Source organism: Centroberyx gerrardi, chromosome 7 (genome assembly GCF_048128805.1).
Source record: "Centroberyx gerrardi isolate f3 chromosome 7, fCenGer3.hap1.cur.20231027, whole genome shotgun sequence".
Taxonomy (NCBI): domain Eukaryota; kingdom Metazoa; phylum Chordata; class Actinopteri; order Beryciformes; family Berycidae; genus Centroberyx; species Centroberyx gerrardi.
Genome location: NC_136003.1, coordinates 14491731 through 14513847, shown reverse-complemented (window position 1 = coordinate 14513847; position 22117 = coordinate 14491731). Strand labels below are relative to the sequence as shown.

At 37.4% G+C, this 22117-nt stretch overlaps 2 protein-coding genes across 2 annotated transcripts in view; both read right to left on the bottom strand.

The window, feature by feature from the left end:
- Positions 1 to 22117, bottom strand: part of LOC144539543 (uncharacterized) — a 68740-nt gene that overhangs the window by 33573 nt on the left and 13050 nt on the right. The window lies entirely within an intron of this gene.
- LOC139914363 (immunoglobulin gamma-1 heavy chain-like) lies at positions 6496 to 21394 on the bottom strand. The gene is made up of 9 exons (XM_078284971.1): positions 21346 to 21394; positions 20944 to 21255; positions 11738 to 11788; positions 10118 to 10399; positions 9860 to 9898; positions 9371 to 9685; positions 8664 to 8996; positions 7763 to 7905; positions 6496 to 6784 (listed from the first exon to the last, which is right to left on the bottom strand). Exons 1-9 carry the CDS (start codon positions 21392 to 21394, stop codon positions 6770 to 6772), a joined length of 1539 nt encoding a protein of 512 aa, XP_078141097.1. The 3' UTR covers positions 6496 to 6769.

Genomic DNA, 22117 nt, shown 5'->3' with positions numbered 1-22117 from the left:
AATATATGTAATATATTACATAAAAATAAAACAGACTCACTGATATTTTCAAACATAATTGTTTGAAAATATCAGTCATCGATGCATAAAAATAAAATATATGTATGTAATATAAAGTTTCCTTGTATCCTTGCTTGCCTTATAAGAAGTGATATTGGTCGGTCTCTGACATCACACGGTTTTTGTTATGGTGTGTAACACTGTGCCACCCCCCCAGCCACAGTGACACATGCCCTTTCAAAAACCTCCTCACACTTGCAAGAGACTCCATCATTTCCCAACTTAATAAGTGAATTTTTTTTTCTTTTTTTAAATTAACAATACCGAGAAAAACTGAAACGAATGGAAAAGAATGAAAGAAAATCACTATTCTCAATTACTGAAGTCAGAAATCTAATTAACACAGCCTAATATATAATGAACTATGATGGCCTCAATTAGTCCCCCCTCAGCCAACAATTTAAAGTTAACAAACATATTGATTATTGTCTACAATAAATTATGTCAAGGCTAAACAAAGCAGTTATGAAAAAAACTAGGACTTTTTACTGATGGTGGCTAAAGTTCTCTGTGCATGTAAACGCAGTCAGTGACTTATCTAGTATCTGATTTAGTATCTTATTTAGTATCTGATAACATATTCATCACTGTGCTTTGGCCATAATTGTAGAAAATCTGAATTTAACAACTACTATTCCAAATGTATCTTGATACAAATTAAATTAAATTTAAATTTTAACTCATGCAAAATAAAAGTAAAGAAAAACGCAAATTAATAAAAAATACATATTTCAAATATATTTAATTTAAATATTGCCCATCTCTGCTGATACATTTGATTAGTATTTTGATTAGCAGAATATATATGATATATATGATATTTACTAAAATGAAAGGTTACATGAACAGGAACACCAGTTTGATAGACTTTATTGATGTATGCCTACAAACCAATCTTGTTTCCTACATTTTCCAATCACAAACAAAAAAAAAAATTCTTAACCAAAATGGTTTCAATTTGTCATAAATATTCTAGTGATCATAAAAAATTTAGTCTTTAACCTAGATGAAGGTTTGAAAGTCAGAAGGGTTAGAAGGGCCCTGCTTGAGATTCTAAGGCTGCAGAATTTCACCTTTGGGGAAATAAGTATCACAAACACAAACAATCATGAGCTACACATTACTGTGGCAATCGCACAAAATTCTGTCAGTTGTAATCTCAGGTATTAGTAGTAGTTGTAGTAGTAGTGGTGGTTAGCACGGTCACCTCACAGCAAGAAGAGACCAGGTTTAAGTCCTGGTCCTCTCTGTGTGAAGTTGTCAAGTTCTCCCTGTGTTTATGTGGGGTTCCTCTGGGCACTCCTGTTTGCTCACACATCCCAAAGACATGCAAGTCAGCTGGACTGGAGACTCTAAATTGCCCATAGGTGTGAATGTGAGTGGGAGTGTCTGTCTATGTGTGTTAGTCCTGTGATGGACTGGTTTCCCTGTCTTCTGCAGATACTGGGCTATAGGCTCCAGGCCCCTGCAACCCTGAAAAGGATTAGAGATTAGATTAAAGAAAATGAAGGAAGGAATACTTATTATCAGTAGTAGTGGTGTTCCAACACAGTTCTTTCTTTGTATTGACTTTGTAATGACAATCCGACTTTAACTAGAAAGCACCGTAAAACTATCAGCAAATGAAAGCAACATCTTCATGTCTTGTGTCCCCCATCACACGTCCTCCCCAGATACTTATAAGGTTAAAGTTGATCTTTTCATGCACTCCAACATGCTACTGCAGGTTACCCCACTAGATGCCAGTCTTCGCTAGCTTTTTGACTTCTATTTATCAGCTGGCACAAGCTGGCACAGCTGGCACAAGCTCTCCACCACATTAACAAGTTGATACAATAATAATAATAATACCTTTATTTATAGCGCTTTTCAAAACAAGTTACAAAGCACTTTACATACAATTAGAAAAAAGGCAATGGGCAAACAATAAATACAAATATTATGATAAAATACAACAAAAGATAATAAAACAAACAGTAGAATAAAAAAAACAAAAAACAAAAACAAACAAACAAACAAACAGTAAAATCAATAAAAAGCAAGTCTAAAATAGTGAGTTTTTAGAAGTGACTTAAAAGAAGACAATGTGTTAGCTTCCCTGATCTCCTCCGGCAGGTCATTCCATAACTGAGGGGCCCGAACAGAAAAGGCCCGATCACCTTTAGTTTTAAGGTTAGACCGAGGAATGGCCAGGAATGACCTATCAGAGGATCTCAGGTTGCAGTTGGGCTTGTAGGAGTTCAGGAGGTCAGCTATATATTCTGGAGCTAACCCTCTACGAGCCTTAAAAGTGATCATTAGAATTTTAAAATCTATTCTAAAACGGACTGGGAGCCAGTGAAGTGATTTTAAAACCGGTGAGATGTGTTCTCTCTTGTTGGACCTGGTTATGAGTCTGGCTGCGGCATTTTAAATCAGCTGAAGTTTATTGAGGTTTTGTTGTGTGTAAAACATTTTGTGACAAATTAAATAGTCGATCTGATAGTGTGATATTGCTCTCAAGGAGAAAATATTTGACCATTATTCTAGAAAATTATTCTAGAAATCTTGAAGGACAATCTGTACATAAGGTGAATTCATTCATTTCAGGGTTGCAGAGGCCGGTGCCTATCCCAGCATGCATTGGGTGATAACCTGGACAGCTTTCAGTCCATTGCAGGACAAGTTGGCATGTATATATGTTATGTTGTTATGTATATATATATGTTGGCATAAGACATATCTTATTAATTAAAAAACAAACAAACAGAAATAACTTTGCATGAGTCATAAAACGGGGGGATATCTAACAGAGGTCATAGAAATTAAAGGCTTTTTCATTAGTACACAATCAGAACAGCAATAAATAGAAACAATAGAAAAGCATAGTTCTGTGCAACATCTGACCATACTCAGGCATCACCTTGGAGGCTACACCACCACTTTTGACAGGTGAATCCCATTGGCTAGCTAGGACTTCCTGGTTTTTGGCTGGTAAATTTGAAACTTTGGAAAATAGAAATCCTCCTAAACATACTAGTGTGCAAAAAAAAAAAAAACACCCCCAAAGTCTTGTCATTGGCTGATAATCAACTTAGCTAATTGCTTAGGGGACAGAGCAATATTATAACATTGCTCTGTCCCCTATTTTTTGCTTTCTCATCGTATATTTATATGTATGCAGTATAATATGTTCCTGAGATGAAAATTATCTCTCAATTTTCAATGTGCTGGATGAAGTAATTTTAATGTTAAATTTCAGCGATTTGAAGTTTCCCTGATTGAAGACTGTAGAAGAAGTGGGGAATTTGAGAGAGGCAAAGCGAAGGTTCATGTTGGGATGTTTGTCTGTGTGTCTGTCTCTCCATTTGTCCTTTTATCCAAGGACAAAAGATATTGTAAACCAAAAAATCTATATTCCAGCGCACACCAGGATATTAGGATTGACACTATTTTATTAACAAATTACATTAAAAACAAAAAGGAGCGAACTACGCCACGCTACGACAAAAGATATTGTATTAGAGATGAAGATTTCATGATGCTGTTGGGAAATGTGATCATTGCAGCAGCAAAGACAAGGGAAAAATCTATAATAATACAACAAATAAAGAGCATTGAAGAAAATACAACAAATAATAAAATAATAATTTTTAAAAAAGAGATAAATGTGCATTATTTGTTTTGCTGTTCTTGTTATGAGATCATATTAAAAGATGTATCAGAAATATGTACCAGCTCATATACTAAGACATTATTAAAATACAGGCATACACGATGCCCGTATTTATTATGTGGGGTGGCAAGACTTTTGGGTAGCTGCCACCCTTTGCCCCTGCAGAGCATACATTTAATCTTTAGGGTGCTTTTGTTTTCATATAATCTTGCTAATACATCTAATAATTGAAGATCATTTTGTTTTACAGGGCAATGATTTAATGCATGCTCTCATTAGAAATTAATATGGCTAATTGTCCAACTGGGATGTCCTCTCTCCCATCCTCTCCTCCATCTACACCAATGACATAATGAAGGTATTAGAAATTCAACACGTTTTGTACTCAACTGTGTTCCTCACAAAGCCTTAGTCATGAATAGGCCACACAATATTTTCAGCACAGTACACATACTGCACTGATTCGTCATAAATTATGTTATCCAGAGAACACCAACACCTTATTACTCTCTCATGTCAGCAGATGATTCAACCACCCGTTCCTATCCATATCTGTATCCTGATTTAGCGAACAACAGACTTTAAAAAACTTTCAGACTCTACCTTTGTCATAATACATTACTCAGTAGTCAGCATTGGTCAGAACCACTAAATTCCTGTTGGCTGAGGCCTCGTGGGTCCAATCAAGATCCATACTTTAGTGCCTGTGTTCTGCCTTTAGAATAGCATGTAATGGCAACAACCTATCACTCATAAACTATGCAGATAATATGGTCTTGGGGGACCGACCTGAGGGAGGAGGGCTCTCTCTCGCCTCTTGGATCAAGGGGAGCTCTCTGGAACTTTACCTCTCAGAAACAAAGGAGCTGTGCTATGGGAGGAGGAGAGCATCGGAGACCCCCATCCTCTCCTCGGACCCCTCAGGCTGAGGGGTTCAGCTGGTGGAGCAGGTCCTTCACCCTATTGTACCAACTACAATAGGGCTGCATCTGCTGGGAATGCGGATGACTTTTAATATCAGGAATAATATTTTAACTGCTATCTACAAATCCCTCATTGGCTGTGTACTTGCATCCTGGTTCAACCTAGCTATCTCACAGTCAAAAGCAAAACAAACCTCTCAAGCATCATTAATCAAGCAAGTAAAACAACAAACACTCCCCAGACACAACTGCAAGAACTCTATACACACTCAGTCAGAAGCAAGGCCGCAATGATCACACAAGATCCCACACACACCCTCTTTAAATGCTTCCTCCTGTCTGGATGCTGCTATTATGTTCCACTGGCCAAGAAGAACACTTATAAGAAACCATCCATTCCCTCAGCAATAAAAAACATGAACAAGCAATGATGTTTTTACCGCATCCGGTGTTGCTGCTGCTTTTTCTCTGTCCCCAGTATGTACTATATTCATGCAATGTTTTTTTTTTTTTTTATTGTATATAACTGGTTAATGAGCCCATGTTGAGAAAAAAAATCTGTGATGAAGAATAAAGTTTACTGAGTCTTTCCATTATTGAGACATGTGATAGGCATTTGTGCTGCTTCATCACCACCATATTACTATATCTGAAGACGCACTTTAAACACCTTAAAAACAAAAAACTCAACACATTTTAGGAAAATGTTATGCCCATGATGTCACTTTTTTTCAGGCCGGCACTGTTTTATGGCAACACATTAGCTTTTTAGTTCATTGTGTTTTTTGTTTTGTTTGGATGTTTTCTGATGTGTGAACAGTGCAATTTCAGATGCACTTGAATGTTTTGTGGCAGTGGTTCATCGGCAACAAACAACCACCAAACATATCAGTAAGAAAGGAATATGCTGAATAGTGATTTGAGTTAACACCTGTTAATGTAAGAATGGTGTAAAACCCACATATATAACATTGCAATGTTGTACTCAAAATTCTCAACTAAGTAATGATAAGAAACAAATGTCAGTTGTTTTGATTATTTACACAAAAGAATATATGAAGATTTGACTATATTTTATACAAAATTCCAAAAATATAAAATTTGAAAAAAATATAAAATGTTTATTATTGCCAAAACTTCAAGCTCTGGTTTGTAAAGATTACAGTAAGAAAATTAATATTAATATTAAAGATTTGTGCAAATTGCAAAAAATGTGCAAACATTTACTCTCTGTGTGTTTGTGTGTCTGTGTGTGTATCTGTGTGCATGCATGCATGTGAGCGTGTACACGCCTGCCAGCACCTGGACACATGCTGATATGCATGATATGTATTGGAGGGTGTCTCTCTTGCTTCAAGGAAGTTTATTTATAAATCTAACGGTTTCTAGAAAGTTTCACTATTACAGGTGTGGTCCCAGAAGTACAGAGAAAGAAGGGGAAGTGACTCTCTAAGACGATATATTTGGAAACCCCAGGAAACTGAAAAAGCCTCTTAGCTCTACTGATAACAGAGGTGATACTGACTTGCTGTAGATGTTCATTGGCCTGTGTCGTGTCTCAAATGAACAGAACAAAACTATCATATCAACTATCATATCATATAATTTATGGTCATACCCCATTTAATTTAGCTCATTAACAGCTATTTGCTAGTTTTGTCCAAGTGTATCATATCTATTTGATTATCTCTAACCCTAAAAGATAAGTAACAAACAATCCTGGCAATAACAAATTAAACAAATTACAAGCATAACAGTAAATTTACTGTAATAAAAGCAATGTTTTATACTCAAAACTACAAAAACACACAACTACATACCGAAAATACATTACATGTTGTCATTTACATACCATTGAAATGTTGATCCCAACACTAGAAGTGACAATATTGTAACACTGCAGTAATGTATATTTTTACAGTTGGGTCTAAGTCAATAACTGTATAACAATCAAAGTATTCAATAACTTTTGTAATTGTTATTCAATAGCATAGTATCCAAGACGGGCAAATTTATATGAGATAAAAATCACTACTAACCGAAAACACAAAAATAATGACATGTAGTCAGTTGTGAGAGTGCACTCTTCAGTGATATGTTTGTGTGCTGTACATCCGTCTCACTCCTCCTGTCACTCTTTCTTCATCTGAAAAAGATATCAAACAGTAAATGTGAACACTAAATTCAGTTGGCTACATAAGGATGCATATGTTTCTGTTAAAAAATTGAATGTATACACAGGCTACTTGGGGAAAGTGATGTGTAAAGTTGTTGATGCACAATGGTAGGCACTTGCATTCTGGTACACATGTTTTGCTGTGGCAATAAAAGAAAAAAAAAACATTCCTTGAGTGTGCTGCTCATTTAAGACTGTCCTGTTCATTTGCCCCTGTTAACTCTAAACTTTTTGCATTTTAATTTTCGAGCAAATTTTAAGATTTCACTGATTACTTTTAAAGGACTACACCAACATTTTTGAAATTTGGCCCATTAGCCACCGTACCTATTAAGTGGTGAGAGGATTGGCACCAAAATCATCTCTGTGTCTCCAGTAGAGAGTTCTGTCTGATGGTTTAGCATTCTCTATGTTAAGTCATCGTAGTCAATTAACATTATTCAAAAAGTGAGAAAATTAGAACTTCGCCCGCTTGTCAGATATTGGGTAAAGTGATTAACTCCCAAAAAGTTGGTGTAAGACTTTATTTTACATTCATTCATTTTCTTTACCAGCTTATTCCTTTTCAGGGTCAGCCTTACCCAGCATGCATTGGGCGTAAGGCAGGAAAACAGCCTGGAAAGGTTGCCAATCCATCCAGGCTAACACAGATAGATAGACAATCACTCACATTGACATTCATATATATGGGCAATTTAGAGTCTTCAATCCTCCTGCATGTCTTGTTTGAAACCTGGGAGGATTTCGGAGCACCTGGAGGAAACCCATGCAAACTCCCCTGATGCTCATGTCTGGCATTTTCTATTGTTTATGCTACTAGGCGTTATTATTTCATTGCTTGTAAAACACTTTGTAATACTGTTTATTTATGTTCACGTGGTGATGTCATATCCCAGAGTCTACTTTAAAGATAGTGTGACTAAAAGACAGAAAAGCCTCTTCCTTTACCTTGATCAGGTTGAATATCACGCTATAGGAGAGAGAGAATAGGAAGAGGAATATGAAGCAGGAGGCTGTGGACCACAGGCTGCTGAACTCATCCTCTTCCATGCCTTTCTCTGTGCAGCTCACAGCAAAATTCTGTTCTGTCTCTGGAGGCAAGTGGAGGAAGGCGGGTAGTTAGATGAGACATACGGGCTTGTGTTTGTATGTGTGTGGGCATTTGCATGGACAGCTATGCCATTATAAAGTTAGCACACTCAGACCATTGTCTTTCGATAATTGTACTAATCTTTTGGAATGCAAATTAGACTTGTTTCTATACATACTTGAATCATTGAGTAAAATAACATGCAATATGTTCAACAAAAATATGTTTATATGTGTGTTTATAGTCCATATCTCCTCAATATTTGCTAGCTGTTTGGATGTTCATCCAGTTGAACATTGGAACAGTATACTACTGTGTTTTAAGTCTTGAAAGAGACTTAAATGATTTGTCCTCCACTGGAAATTATTGATATAAAGGTTTTGGATAGCAAGTATTTGTCCTAGCTTTTCTGGCACTTTACATTTTTCTCATGTTGAAGTCATTCATGAACATAACAAATGTGATTATATGCAATAACATTTATTGAAACAGCCTAAGCACACTTTTCAAGCTTTTAGACAATGTGACAAAGACAAGGCATTGACTTGCACAAGATCAAAATATGTAGCACACAACATGATGACAAACAAAACTAAATTGACATGCTGACTGTCATGTTAACAAAGACAAAGATTGCTTGCATCACAGAGTGTACAGTTTCCACACCACAGAGTACACACAGAGACACAGAGGGACACATTAGGACAAAATATCACACTTAAAGCTGAAATCACTCCATTTAACATTCACATGTGTTACCCTGCTTATTAGACACTCCTCTTGATGCCATAGAACTGTTGGCGCCAGCAGGCCAGACGTTGCAGGTGAAAATGACATTCTGTTCCCACATTGCCTTGGTGGTGGTGTACACACTTGTAACTAAGTAGCCATTTTGAGTCTTCTGTCGGGGGGAGGTGATGCCATCCTGGAAAATCCCAGGTTGACTTCCACTCTGTTCCGTCCAGGTGATATAGTAGTCACACTGCGAGCGGCTGGAGACCAGACACACCAGAGTGACCTCATTCTTTGAGTCTCCTTGGCGAATGTCCTCCTCTGGGAGAATGTGGACTGTCACTGTTGGTTTCTTTCCATCTGAAAGAGACATTTGGTTTATAAGAAAAGCTATGAGCTGGCTCTATGAAATAGATTTTAAAGGTGCCAGTCACAGTATTTGTACGTCTAGACATATGTGACACATCTGTGTATATATATTAATGGACTGGTTCTCGAGAATCAGAGATTTCTGTTGTACCACCATTCGATTAAATTAATGTTGGGCTTAAACTTTGGTGCTCAAGGCTGAAATTGTCTTGAGTACCAACCAGGGACCGGTTTCCAAACTCCTAATCCGTCAGAACTATTGGTGAGGAAATAACAGAACGGAGCTCTGTTCATTTAAAAGCAATTTCATCATATTCTAACAGCTCCCTTGACTCAACAGTCTAAAAATTAAATTACTAACATACCTCCTTTTTGGACAGTGAGGTCTTGAATGACTGGTGTCATGTCTTTTTTGTTGTGGGCAGAACAGCTGACTTTTTTTATAGTTTCCCAGTCCTGCAGACTTTTGGTCAGATTGCTGGTTTTGCTGTACCGATTGCCTACACGTGTAATGCTTCCATCACTGGTACTGCTGGTCTGACGTCCATCAATCTCCCAGGTGATGGTAGTTCCAGATACAATGTCGCTGTCCTGTCCAGTGATGGTGCACTCCCACTCTACCTGATTGTTCAAGAAAAGTTTTTTTGCACTTGGAGGGCTCAACGTCACTGTGATAGGAGCTACATGAGGGAGAGTAACAGAGAAAAAGGGGTAAATACCATTCGCCAACAACTGGAAGATCAGAGCAAACAGAAGCTCTCAACATTTATGTTATGTCGGAGCATAGTAATCTTATGTCATTGCCAGCTCACTACCAGCTCAAATAGTACTGTGTGACAACCGCATTACTGTACCATTCCCCGCACCAGGACACACCGGAGAAGATGAGACCTCTGAACAGGGAGAAGAAAGAGCAGACACATGGACATCAATCCTATATTGCAGCTTTCATGTTAAACAATAGACAGACAAGGGAAAAAGTGATAAACAGTAAATATTGTTGAAGATTTGTAGAGATAAAACAAGATAGGTTGACTCATTGTATAGACATTAGATAGATATGTCAGTAAGTTAAAAATCAAACCATCGGTAAGTTAAAAATCAAACCATACTTTGCACTTGCACATTTTTGGAGACTCCTACATGATTCACGGAACAATGGAAAGACGACCTCAAATCCCAGTCGGCTCTCTTTACATGGACCAAACTGACCCCTGTATATGTGTTGCTTTTCAGAACTGAAGGATATTGAACAGCTTTCAGGGCATTCCCACTGTCATCGGTCCATGCAAAAGTTAGGCTTTCTGGGTAGAAGCCAGAAGCAAGACAACCAAGAGTGATGTTATCTCCAGTCCCAGAATTGCATTGTGCCAAAGGGAACAGAGTTGGTTCAGCTGAGTCTGTGAAAGATGACAATTTATCAGTTTCCAATCATACAGAAATGTATCATGAACAGTTGAACAGGATCAGTAGGAATTAGAGCTTTGTAAGACTCTTTCCATGTAAATGAAAATACTTATAAATTAAGAAACAGAGGTGTTCAACCGCTCCCCCACCAGTAGACTACAGATAATGACATTAAAGAATAACCACATTGGTTAAGTCTCTTAACCACACATTGCAAACTGCTTTTTGCTATCTTTCTAACCATGTAATCAAAACAATATCACCAATATCGATATACTTTTTGATATATAAGTATCAAAATCAAAATGCAACCTATAACTGCTTTTTTTTTTCACAAATTAAAAGTGGAATTTTTCTTTGCCATTTGTATGGACAAAGGCAGGTCTCTTTTAATTACTACGCAGCAAATATTTTGAATAGGTGTTGATACAATGAATAAGTGTTGATACAACGGCTTACACCAACACTGAAAACCTGTTGTAAATATAAAATATAGTGCCAAAATAAAAATTGAGACAATGTCTGTAGTCATCCATAGCTGCTAACTGCATTGTTTTGTGGAACCTTATAACATCTGGTATGTATCTCCTGCATGGCATCGTCCATCAAATGATTGTTGGGTAGGATTACAAATCTGGTTAAGTGAAATAATACTACTAAAATTAAACAGATTGAACACATTACTGCCATGTTAAAAGTCACAGTTATCGCCGTCTAGTTTCCCTAGCAATTGTATATTGGCAATATTAACTAATTGGTCTCTTTATTCAATGTTCTGTTGTTCAAGTGAAATGCCTAGCACTCCCTGTATTTAGATGTAATACCTAATACAGATTTTAAAAAAGAACAGACATGCCTAGTAATGATGTGTCATACCTACTTCATGGCAGAAATACACACGCTAAATTATGTTAAAATGGGGATGCCATATAAAAGGATTTACTATTCAGATATAACTTTTTAGACAAGTTATGTGGTATATTTATCTAATAAATAAACTAAATGAATAATAATGGAAAAACAACAAAAGATGTAGACTTTCATCAGCTGCAATTAATTAATTCCAGCAGCATGAAAAAATAAGATCAAATCAAACCACCCTTGACATTAAGTGCTAAACCCAGAAGAAGAAGGTTTTTTTTTTCAATTGCTTTTTAAGAAATAGCTGAGGTAAACCATATCTTGTTAGTAACTCAAGGTTTTCCAGTCTCTCCAGCCACAATATAAACCTAAATATACCACAAGTAAGCTTTTTTCCCACCAGTAATTACACTTGAAAATAAAAAAATAAACTACTCGAAATTGTATGTTAAAATAAGGCTTACCTGATGAAACAGAGACTGTGGTCCCATCACCCCAGTAGTCGAAATAAACACAGTGTTACGTCTCCATTCGCTGCTTGAACAAAAACCCTAGCACCAAAATACCACTTCAAAACCTTGGTAAATGCATAAAATACATAGAAATCCAGTTTATTTTCCAGGTAATTTTGATCACCCAGTATCATCCTGTGCATTTCTTTGGTGTTGATTCATAGTCAGTTCTTTAAGTTAGGATTTATTAGAAGATGACCCTTAGATTTGTGTAACAACAATAAATCCTGACAACTAATCAACTTATCAAAAACGACAAACATGACATTTACAATATATTCCACTGAAAATTTTATTTTTCCTGTTTGTTTTTCATCACAAAAGTGGATGCAATGTGAGTTTTTGTTCTCTAGGGTTTTTGTATGGATGCATTTCTCAGTGCCCCCAGCCCATCACAATGATAAACCCTAGTACAAAAACCGAACACTAATTTCTCCACTGGAAGGCAAAAAGACTACATGTATGTTCTCTTAAAAAACAACACATTTATAATTCTTATCAACAAAACCATCTTTGAGTTTTTGTGCCTTTGTGGTGCAATTTGAATTACAAACCATGCGCAGGGTGTATACGATACTGATAAAGAACAGTATAATGATAAAAACTAAAAATTTCTTACCTGATATGTCTATAGTAAGAGTGTATTGGGTTAGCTGATTAGGTCGAGGGCTTTATAAACAAGGTGTTCAGTTGTGATGTACCTCTGGGTGAGTGTTGTTTTTATACACTCATATCACTGTGGCCATGTGTGCCATAAAGTCACAGTGGTGCAGGTTGTGACATAATTCTACTACTGATACGATGTACCAACTGTAGAAAAGGAGAGTATGTGCCGTATGAGCCATCTGCTGAGATATTTGTCTTATTTTGATATATACAGTGTATATATATATATATATATATATATATATATATACGTATATATATTGTATATATAATCTGTAATTTCATTAGACATACATTCTAAGTCAATGGTCCCCATTGCAAACTCTTGATCACAGTTGTTTCAACTTTTATTAGACTAAGAAAATACCAAAATACAAAATGTAGAATGTTTTACTATCCTTTATTCATACCATAATACAAAACAAATACAAATGAATTAAACCCAACTTAATTCATTTAATTAAGTTGGATTAATTTTTCAAGCCTCTTGAAATGCCTCTTAAGTTCATATGTCCCTGTGCACAGAATAAAACTCAAATCCAAAATATATACAGAATATATATTTATATATATAGAACACTTCAATAACTTAATTTAAAAAAAAACATTATCATTTCAATAGCAACATTACAAAAAAATCAAAATATCAAAACGAATGAAACAAATATCAAAAAGTTAACATACTAATAAATCATGAAAGGCCTTCTGTCTTCCCTGCTTATAGAATGGTAGTTTGGTAAGCTTTTGTAGTCGTTCTTCACAGATAAAGTGTTGCTATCACTGTGGCTCATAGTGAGAGATGACCAACCTATCTTCTAGTTGTGGTAAGAGGTTTACAAAACTCATAGTTTGGTATGGTTTTAGGCAAGTTGTTGCAGAAGCTTAGTGTGGGGAAATACATAAAGTATGCAGAGGGACATAAAAAAAAAAAGACATTTGTATAAAGTAGATGCACAGTGTCCCTTTCTGTTCATGATTCTCACAGTGACACATGCAGTAGTTTGTGTACAGCTCTATGGCTTCCTGTATCACCGTTCAGACTCGGTCAGAGTCTGACTGCAAACACCTGCGGAGAAAAACAGTTTGATAGATCAGAGCCGAACAAAAACCTTTATATAAAAGATATAAGGGTGTAGAGTTTGTGCTATTCACCAGCAAAAGTTGATATCATCAGAAATGTTATACATGTATCTAATGCCATGGTTAAATTTTGGGGTATGTCTGGTCAGTGGCTTGGTTTCTCTCCTTCAATTTGTTGTGCGATAAATACAGATGGAAGAGATTAGAGTTTTGCATTGACTCCTCCTCACAGAGAGGAAAACTCAAATGAAGGGGGGTGAACTGGATCAAATGTTTATCTGCTGAAGGAATTTGATCCACTTAATCAGAAAGTTATATTGTTGGCCATATTGAAATTTTGTTTACAGAAGTAATTTATCTAATTTTTGCTTATTATGTGTTTTGTCAGTGACAGAGGGAGCAATATCCACCAGGATTATTTTTTTTTCATTGAGACACCGGGAGTGAAGAGAGGGAAATGGAAAAAAATGACACACAAGATTGAAGGTGCTAATAGGATGCAACAAGTTTTGTCTAATTCAAGTAAGCATAAAGGCTTCCATCACACACATAACATGTACAGTCAACTTGTGGGATTCTCCATGCTTGTTGATCACTGGTTCAGACACAGTCAAATATGGTATTCCATTATATAAAAAAGGACACACACTTCCAACTTTGTGAAGAAATTAACCAGAATAAAACTTAAAAGGGGGTTATCATTGGTATGAAAAGCTGAAAAACATCTTTTGGGTATGTATTTTGGCATATGTAAGTATTTTGGTATATATGTTTTTATTAATTTGATTGGTTGGTTAGTTTTGATTCTAAAATATAACCCAAACATCAAACTGCAAAGGAATAGAAAATCATTAAAAATGTTCTGCAGTTGCGTCTCACTGCCTCTAGATGTCACTGAAGGATAGCTGAGTCGGAGTTCCCCAGGACACTTTTCACCACCTGACACCCACAGGCAATAAGTCACAGCTAGGCATGCAGTATTTCTACAGCATAGAGAGTGCAGTTTTACAGCTGATATGGATGTTATTTCAGTGTTAATTCAGTGTTTCCTCTTTACTGGCTTCAGTATATCCTTTGTCCATACAGTTTAAAAGTGGTTCCAACACAAAATAATGTAATGTAAAACTTGACTTTGAACCGTTGAAATGCATCATGTAACAGTAAAGTTGCATAAATAACATGAGCAACTCACCAACCCAACCCAGTTGCGTGACTAGTTTCACTGTGTAATGCCGGCCTGCATGAGACCGGCTTCTCGGCTCTAACTGCAACCGAGAACAAATACAGGAATAGACTGGCAGCTGAGAACACACTGTGTGTGTTCCTCTCCTCCTTTCCTGCCCAGTTTGATCAACTGGTTGGAAAAAAGCAGGCCCATCCATGTCATTAATAAGTGATTTTATTCATATGACTCAGATTACAATGTATTTTATTATTGCAATATTATTAATATGATGTGGTCATATTATATTGCTTAATGTACTATTTAAATTCATGCATCTCGCTTTCTCTCTATACCAGGAAATGAGACTGACAGTGACAGGCTGAGTTCTCTCTCTCACTTTTTTTTTCTTTTTTATCAAAGCGGTCCCCAGAGGAAAGACTCTTTGGCTTACTGGTCCTTGGCACAAAAAAAGTTTGAGAAAGGCTGCAGTAGAGGGCAATGTAGCCCAAGAAATGCCTCAATATTCCATTGTAGCAGTATTGTAGCATGTAAATTCCACCACATTTGTTACTTGTTTGAACAGATGTTGTTTATACACTACCAGTCAAAAGTTTGAGCACACCTGATTGAATGCACTATGCTTTTCATTATCTTAAATCCATTTTGATCAAAAGGTTTATGCTTAAATGTTTGAAATTTGTTTTTTAGAAAAATATAAATTAAGTTGATGCCTATGTGTGAATTTCTTTCCAAAGCCTTTGCCTTTCCATCAAGGCAAAGGGCGGCTGCTTTAAAGAATGTAAATAAGACAGTTTTGATTTGTTTAACACTTTTTTTGGTCACTGCATAATTCCATGTGTGTTATTTCATAGTTTCGATGTCTTTACTATTATTCTAAAATGTTGAAAATAGTAAAAATAAACAAACCTTTGACTGGTAGTTTATGTTCATATTTTGTAGAAATCATTCTGCTGTCTGCTAGAGCTGCTGAGCTGCTGAGCCAGGTATTCCAATAATGGTAACTGAACCCAGAATATGAAGGTCAATTAGTTGGAGGATTTTTAACCACTGGTCCAGAGTCAGTCAGTGGCTGACGTTCATTGAAATATAATATAATTTTCCATTGATGTTTTGGAGCAAGCTCACTAGTGAGTGACATATTTCTCAGAGTTTTACAAAATGTGAGAGAATTTATGACCTATCACTACTGTCTGTGTGTGTGTGTGTGTGTGTGTGTGTGTGTGTGTGTGTGTGTGTGTGTGTGTGTGTGTGTGCGTGCGTGTGTGTGTGTGTGTGTGTGTGTGTGGTCTTTTCTCCATGTTGACATATCATTTCCATGTACTTGAAGCTAAGAGATGAATCATGTGAGACAGAGGGGGGTCTAACAGCCCAGTAAGGATGAGTACTGTAGGATTTTGTACAGCTGCTCAACCAACTCCAGTCACTGTGGATCTCCAGCACAATAATAAACAGCAGAGTCTTCAGTCTTCAGACTGTTCATCTGGAGATACACCTGCTGTCTGCTGTCGTCTCTGGAGATGGTGAACCGGCCTTGGACTGACTGAGAGTAGTAGATGCTGCTACTACTATAGATAGCAGCAACCCACTCCAGTCCTTTTCCAGGAGCCTGTCTGATCCAGTTCATCCAGTAGCTGCTGATTGTGAGTCCAGAGGCTGTACAGGTCAATCTGTGGGATTCTGCAGGCTTTTTAACCACTGGTTCAGATTCTGTCAGAGTCTGACCATCAACACCTGTCAAGACAAAAAAGAAAACCATCACATGCATTAAGTTAGTAACTTTAATGAAGACAACATCAAATCATGATTAGTCAAAAGCTTCACCTGCCCAGCAGATAGTTAAAAGCAGCAGTCCTGTCCTATAGCCCATCATGTTAAACTGTGTGGCCACTGTTCTCTGTCATCCTCTCTGCAGTCAGATAAGTAGAGATGGAAGACATCTAAGTTTTGCATTGACTCCTCCTCACAGGCAGGGAGGATAGTACTGGATTGGACTTGAATGTCAATTATTATTTGATGAAATTAGAGAATGAATGTTTATTGTACAAAGGGACTATGAGGGCTAGAGCTAGAGTTTCCAAAGCATAAAGAAACATCTAAATCTGCCTTCTACCCCACATGTGATGAGGTGTGATCGTTATTAATGCCTCAAATAATACTGTCATCACAACTCATATAAACTTTAATGAAGAAAGCAACAAACTGCAGAGGACTGGAGCATAGAAATCTAAGGAATGTGTTTTAGATATTGCATGGATGAACTATCAAACATCTGTTTCTTTATGAAGGAGATCGATTTGAGACCGGACTGGACCAGGTGCTGAAGCCTTGAATGGGAATAGAAAGAATATCTCAGTTCAGCTTTAATCTCAGGACAGAGGGGAAGGGGCCTCTGAGGCGAAGCTGTTGCTGTCATAGATGAGACCAGGAAGCATGGATGTGGGAGGAGGAGGAGGGTCCGGCCATGACAGGTCTAGCTTGGTGACCTCAAGAAATTCTTTGTAGTAGACGCCTTGTTGAGAGACTCTCTATGTTGAGACTCTGACCTCTCTATCAGCCTCATCTTTTCCCTCCTCAACACTATGTGTTTCTTTCTCTTCCCCTTTGTCCCAATGACATATCAATGATTTTTGACTGTTGAAAGGACTTTGCCTCGCTTTCACTGATGTAATATCATGAAGGCATGGAGGGTTTACTTTCAAAGTTTAAATATACAATAAGAAATATAATATGTAAACAAAGGCAGGCCTTATACTTTGAGAATATGGTGAGTGTGAGAAAAAGCCTGCAGGTGTCATTGAGATCTCATTGATGCATGTTGTCTGTGGAGGTTTTTATACAGCTGCTCCACTGTCTTCAGTCACTGTGCTTCTTCGAGCGCAGAAGTAAACAGCAGAATCTTCTGCTCTCAGGCTCTTGGCCTCGAGGTGCTGAGTGCTGCTGGACACATCTTCAGTCAGGGTGAAACGGCTTTGAAAAGAGCCGGCATAGACAGCAGAGTTTGAACCTGCATCCATTCTCCCAATCCACTCCAGAGCTTCCCCTGGCCTCTGTCGTACCCAGTGCATATAGTAGCTTGTCATGTCAAACCCAGATGTGGTACATGACATCTTCACTGTCTCTCCTGGTCTTTTCACCTGAGAGGGAGACTGGTCCAGTTTGATCTCACTCCACACTCCTGTAAACAAAGAAAAGGTGATCATCAGTCATCAGACATCTAAATCTCAGATTAGACATTTACCAAGGAAAAGTGTGTAACACCCCAATTGCTATTCTTACCATGTATAGTGACTACTAAAAATAAACTCCAGGCAATCGTATGTTCCATTATGTAATACACACTGCAATTCAGTGCTTTCTGATCAATGTGTTTCTGAGGTTTATTAAACCGTCCCAATTATTCTGCCACAAATAATTTGAACGGTGCTGATGGTGTGTTTATAAGGACGGAAGAGTTTGCATAGACCGCCCTCTACAGGTTTAAATAGGGAACACAGACAGTTTGACTGCTGTTTAATGACAGTTGTACTTCAGTGGTTGAGGAAAGATTTACATAAGTAACTTATCTCAACAACAAGAGCAAAAAACACTGAAGAATACCTAATGCTCGACAAAAAAAGCCATTGTTTTGTAAAACATTTGGATGCAACTTGGACAGATATTTTCCAAATCCTAATCCTAAATTCAACTCAAAAACTGTTGCAAATATGACATTCTCTGAATTTCATCTTTGTTTGTGGGTATGGTTGTGTAGGGAAAAAAGATACTTATTTTCAGAGATGTTAATATCATGCAGAATCAGTTTACAGGTAGTTTTTTATTGTGGCCAAATTAGCAAAATGTAAATGCACGCTATATGTGATGTCTCTTCTGCCTGTAACATTACTTTTTAGTTAGATTCGTATTCGGAAAACTTTAATTTATCTCATTGTATGACACAGAAAATAGTCTTTCCACATGTTCTCTAGCCATGGCTCCCCATTGAAAACAGAAGCACAAACACAACAATTATATATTATACACCTCCTTCTTAGAAGAGAAAAACAAGTTTCTCAGAATGTACTTATGTATTCATGTAGGCTACAAGTGAATTCATCATGCTGTCAAATGAGATTAACAACAAACTTAAATACTCTCACATCACTCATCCCTCTATATATCAGGGACTAACTGGCCACACTGAGGACAAGACCAATGAAGACAATCTGTTTCTCCTATTGGAGGAAATCACACCAGCACTCATTCCTACACAAATCAACAAACAGTACTTTTTTTTATTGATATTCAGATTTCAGGACAGTATAACATATGTGTATGTGTGTAGTTGAGTCATATGGGGTACTACTGGATATTTATGCATTATTTTGATTAAAGCTGCCTCCACCGCATTTCTCGAAAATCCATTCCATTGGTTTTCCTTTACAGTGTCTGATCCAACCTGTTGCATAGCTGTTATCAGTCAAGGCATAGCCAGAGACCTGACAGGTGATGGTCAAAGACTGACCAGGCTGCACAACCACTGAGTCTGGCTGGATGAGATCAATACTGTGCACACCTGTGGAAACACAAATCAAGATGATCTAGATCATTCATCTCACTCTTCAGTGTTTATAATGTGTTTATTAGTATTAATCCACTGAAAGCTACTCACAGGATCCAGCTGCCAGCAGCAGTATCAGAGCTACAGAGAACATGGTTTATGTTGAAGCTGGACTGATGTGAGCTCTTCTGTCCTCTGAGTGATAGAGAGACAGACACTTCTCTTCCTTATGTGTCAATACATACAGATTAATTTGCATATTGTGGAGAATCATTTAATTAATTGAATTCATTTGAATGAACTGAACAGACTTAAAGGTAAAAAGTTAATCATTCCCTCACAATGACATAAATCTATCATACATTGGCATTTTTTCATTACATTTTCACAATATATGTAGTTGTTATTCAACCACAATGTTAACATTGCTATTCAGTGAATGATACAAAGTCACTGGCACCACTGCTTATTGGTTAAGTGACTGTATCGCTAGTTTTGACTATATTATCACATTCAGAAGACTCATGAGAAAAAAAACACAATTTCAAGACAAACATGCAAATTCAGCATTTCTTTTGTTATGTTGTTGATTAGTTAAAATCACCTAGTAGAAACTTTTTGTAACAAATTATCCAGTCACATTGCATTAGAACAGCTGCTGGTTTTGTACATTTGATGTAAAATCCAGAGAGACTCACAGGATCCAGCTGCCAGCAGCAGCAGCAGAGCTACAGAGAACATGGTTTGTGTTGAAGCTGAACTGCTGGGAGCTGCTGTTCCTCTTTTGCCTCAGCTGACAGCGTGATATGAACTCTTTATAGCAGAGGAACCAGGAACTTTGCGGAGAATCAAACATATGACATACTGAGGTGGGTCTACTTAATAGTGGAGCTAAACCGAGGAAGTAGTATTGGTACGAGGCTGACGACCCCCTACTGTGTCTCACTGTGACAAATCACTTTAATACACCTGCTGACTGTTATTATCTCTGGAGAGAGTGAAAACACTCCTCATTGCCTGGAAACCAGCTCTGCTTCATGTCCGGGTCTTGAATCAACCAGTTGGGGCTTATTTTGCAATAATGACTGGTGTGTAATTCATTTTATTCCAACTTGTTCCCTGTTCAATTTCCCCTTCTTGTTCCAATACATATTGTGCATATATTGTTACAGTGAGGGATGTGAAGGACATGATTCCATAAGGCTAAATATTCATTAATACCAACACAACAGGTTACCTGAAATGCATTACTCAATATTTCATTATTGAGGGTGGTTTCATCTGTCAAAAGTGTTAATATTTTGGAAACGTGTTACTAAGAATTTGCTGAAAAGGTGTCAGTTAAGGAATGAATTTCCTCTTTTGTTATGAAAATTCTCATTTGTATATAGACATATACATAGGTTTTACAGTGAGTTTGTATTATTTTCAAGACTAGGATTTCAAAAGGTGCAGTGGAGGATTTGGATGGTTATTACTCTACAAAAAATTAGTGTACTGAAAATGGATCGTTTATGTGGAATGTCAGTTATCGATACTGAATAATATATTCACTAAAATCAGTTCCAAATTCAAATACAAATCCTGAGTGAATTGAATGCTCCCAGTGTCACCATGAAGAACTGAGTCTACTGATGGTGGTAAAAAGAGGAAGTCGTTTTTGTATGTCTTTCCTATTACTGTCTCTCACTGTGTCTCTTCTGGCGCAGTAATACACTGCTGTGTCCTCCGTCTTCAGACTGTTCATCTGTAGATACACCTTACTGCTGGAGTCATCTCTGGAGATGGTGAATCTGCCCTGGACTGACTGGGAGTAGTAGATATGACTACTGCCTGTGTGTATGAAGGCGATCCACTCCAGTCCTTTTCCAGGAGCCTGTCTGATCCAGTTCATCGGGTAGCTGCTGAATGTGAATCCAGAGGCTGTACAGGTCAATCTGTGGGATTCTGCAGGCTTTTTAACCACTGGTTCCGATCCTGTCAGAGTCTGACCATCAACACCTGTCAAGACAACAAAGAAAACCATCACATGCGTTAAGTTAATAACTTTAATGAAGACAATGTCAAATCAAGATTAATCAAAAGCTTCACCTGCCCAGCAGATAGTTAAAAGCAGCAGTCCTGTCCTATAGCCCATCATGTTAAACTGTGTGGCCACTGTTCTCTGTCATCCTCTCTGCAGTCAGATAAGTAGAGATGGAAGACATCTAAGTTTTGCATTGACTCCTCCTCACAGGCAGGGAGGATAGTACTGGATTGGTCTCTCAGTCATTGCTTGGTGAAACTGGAGAATGAATGTTCACTGTACAAAGGGACTATGTGGGTTAAATTTGACCCACAGGTAAAAAATGATTGAGATTTCAGCAGAATATAGAGATAGAGTTTCCAGAGCCTCAACACATCTCTAAATCAGTAAATATCATCATGAAAGGAACACATTTTATCAAAGTTGGTTCCAATTTTTTGTCTTGGCTCTTGCCAAAAGATGTGCTGATTAGTAATTCTGGACCGTCACAAGGGACAGTTCTGTCTCCATTCCTCTTCACGTTGTATACCTCTGACTTCTGCTTCAACACTGGGAGCTGCCACCTCCAGAAATACTCAGACGATACAGCTATTGTTGGACGCATCGGCAGGGGGGAGGAAGGGGAATACCAGGAACTCATTGAGGACTTTGTTCATTGCAACCATTTGCAACTTGTTAATAAAAAAAAATATGTTAATAAAAACCAAAGAACTTGTTCTGGACTTTAGAAGGAAAAACAGCTCTGTGACACCTGTCTCCATTCAGGATGCTGAGGTGGAGGTTGTGAAGTCTGATAAGTTCTTGGGTGTGCACATTGACAACAAGCTGGACTGGACT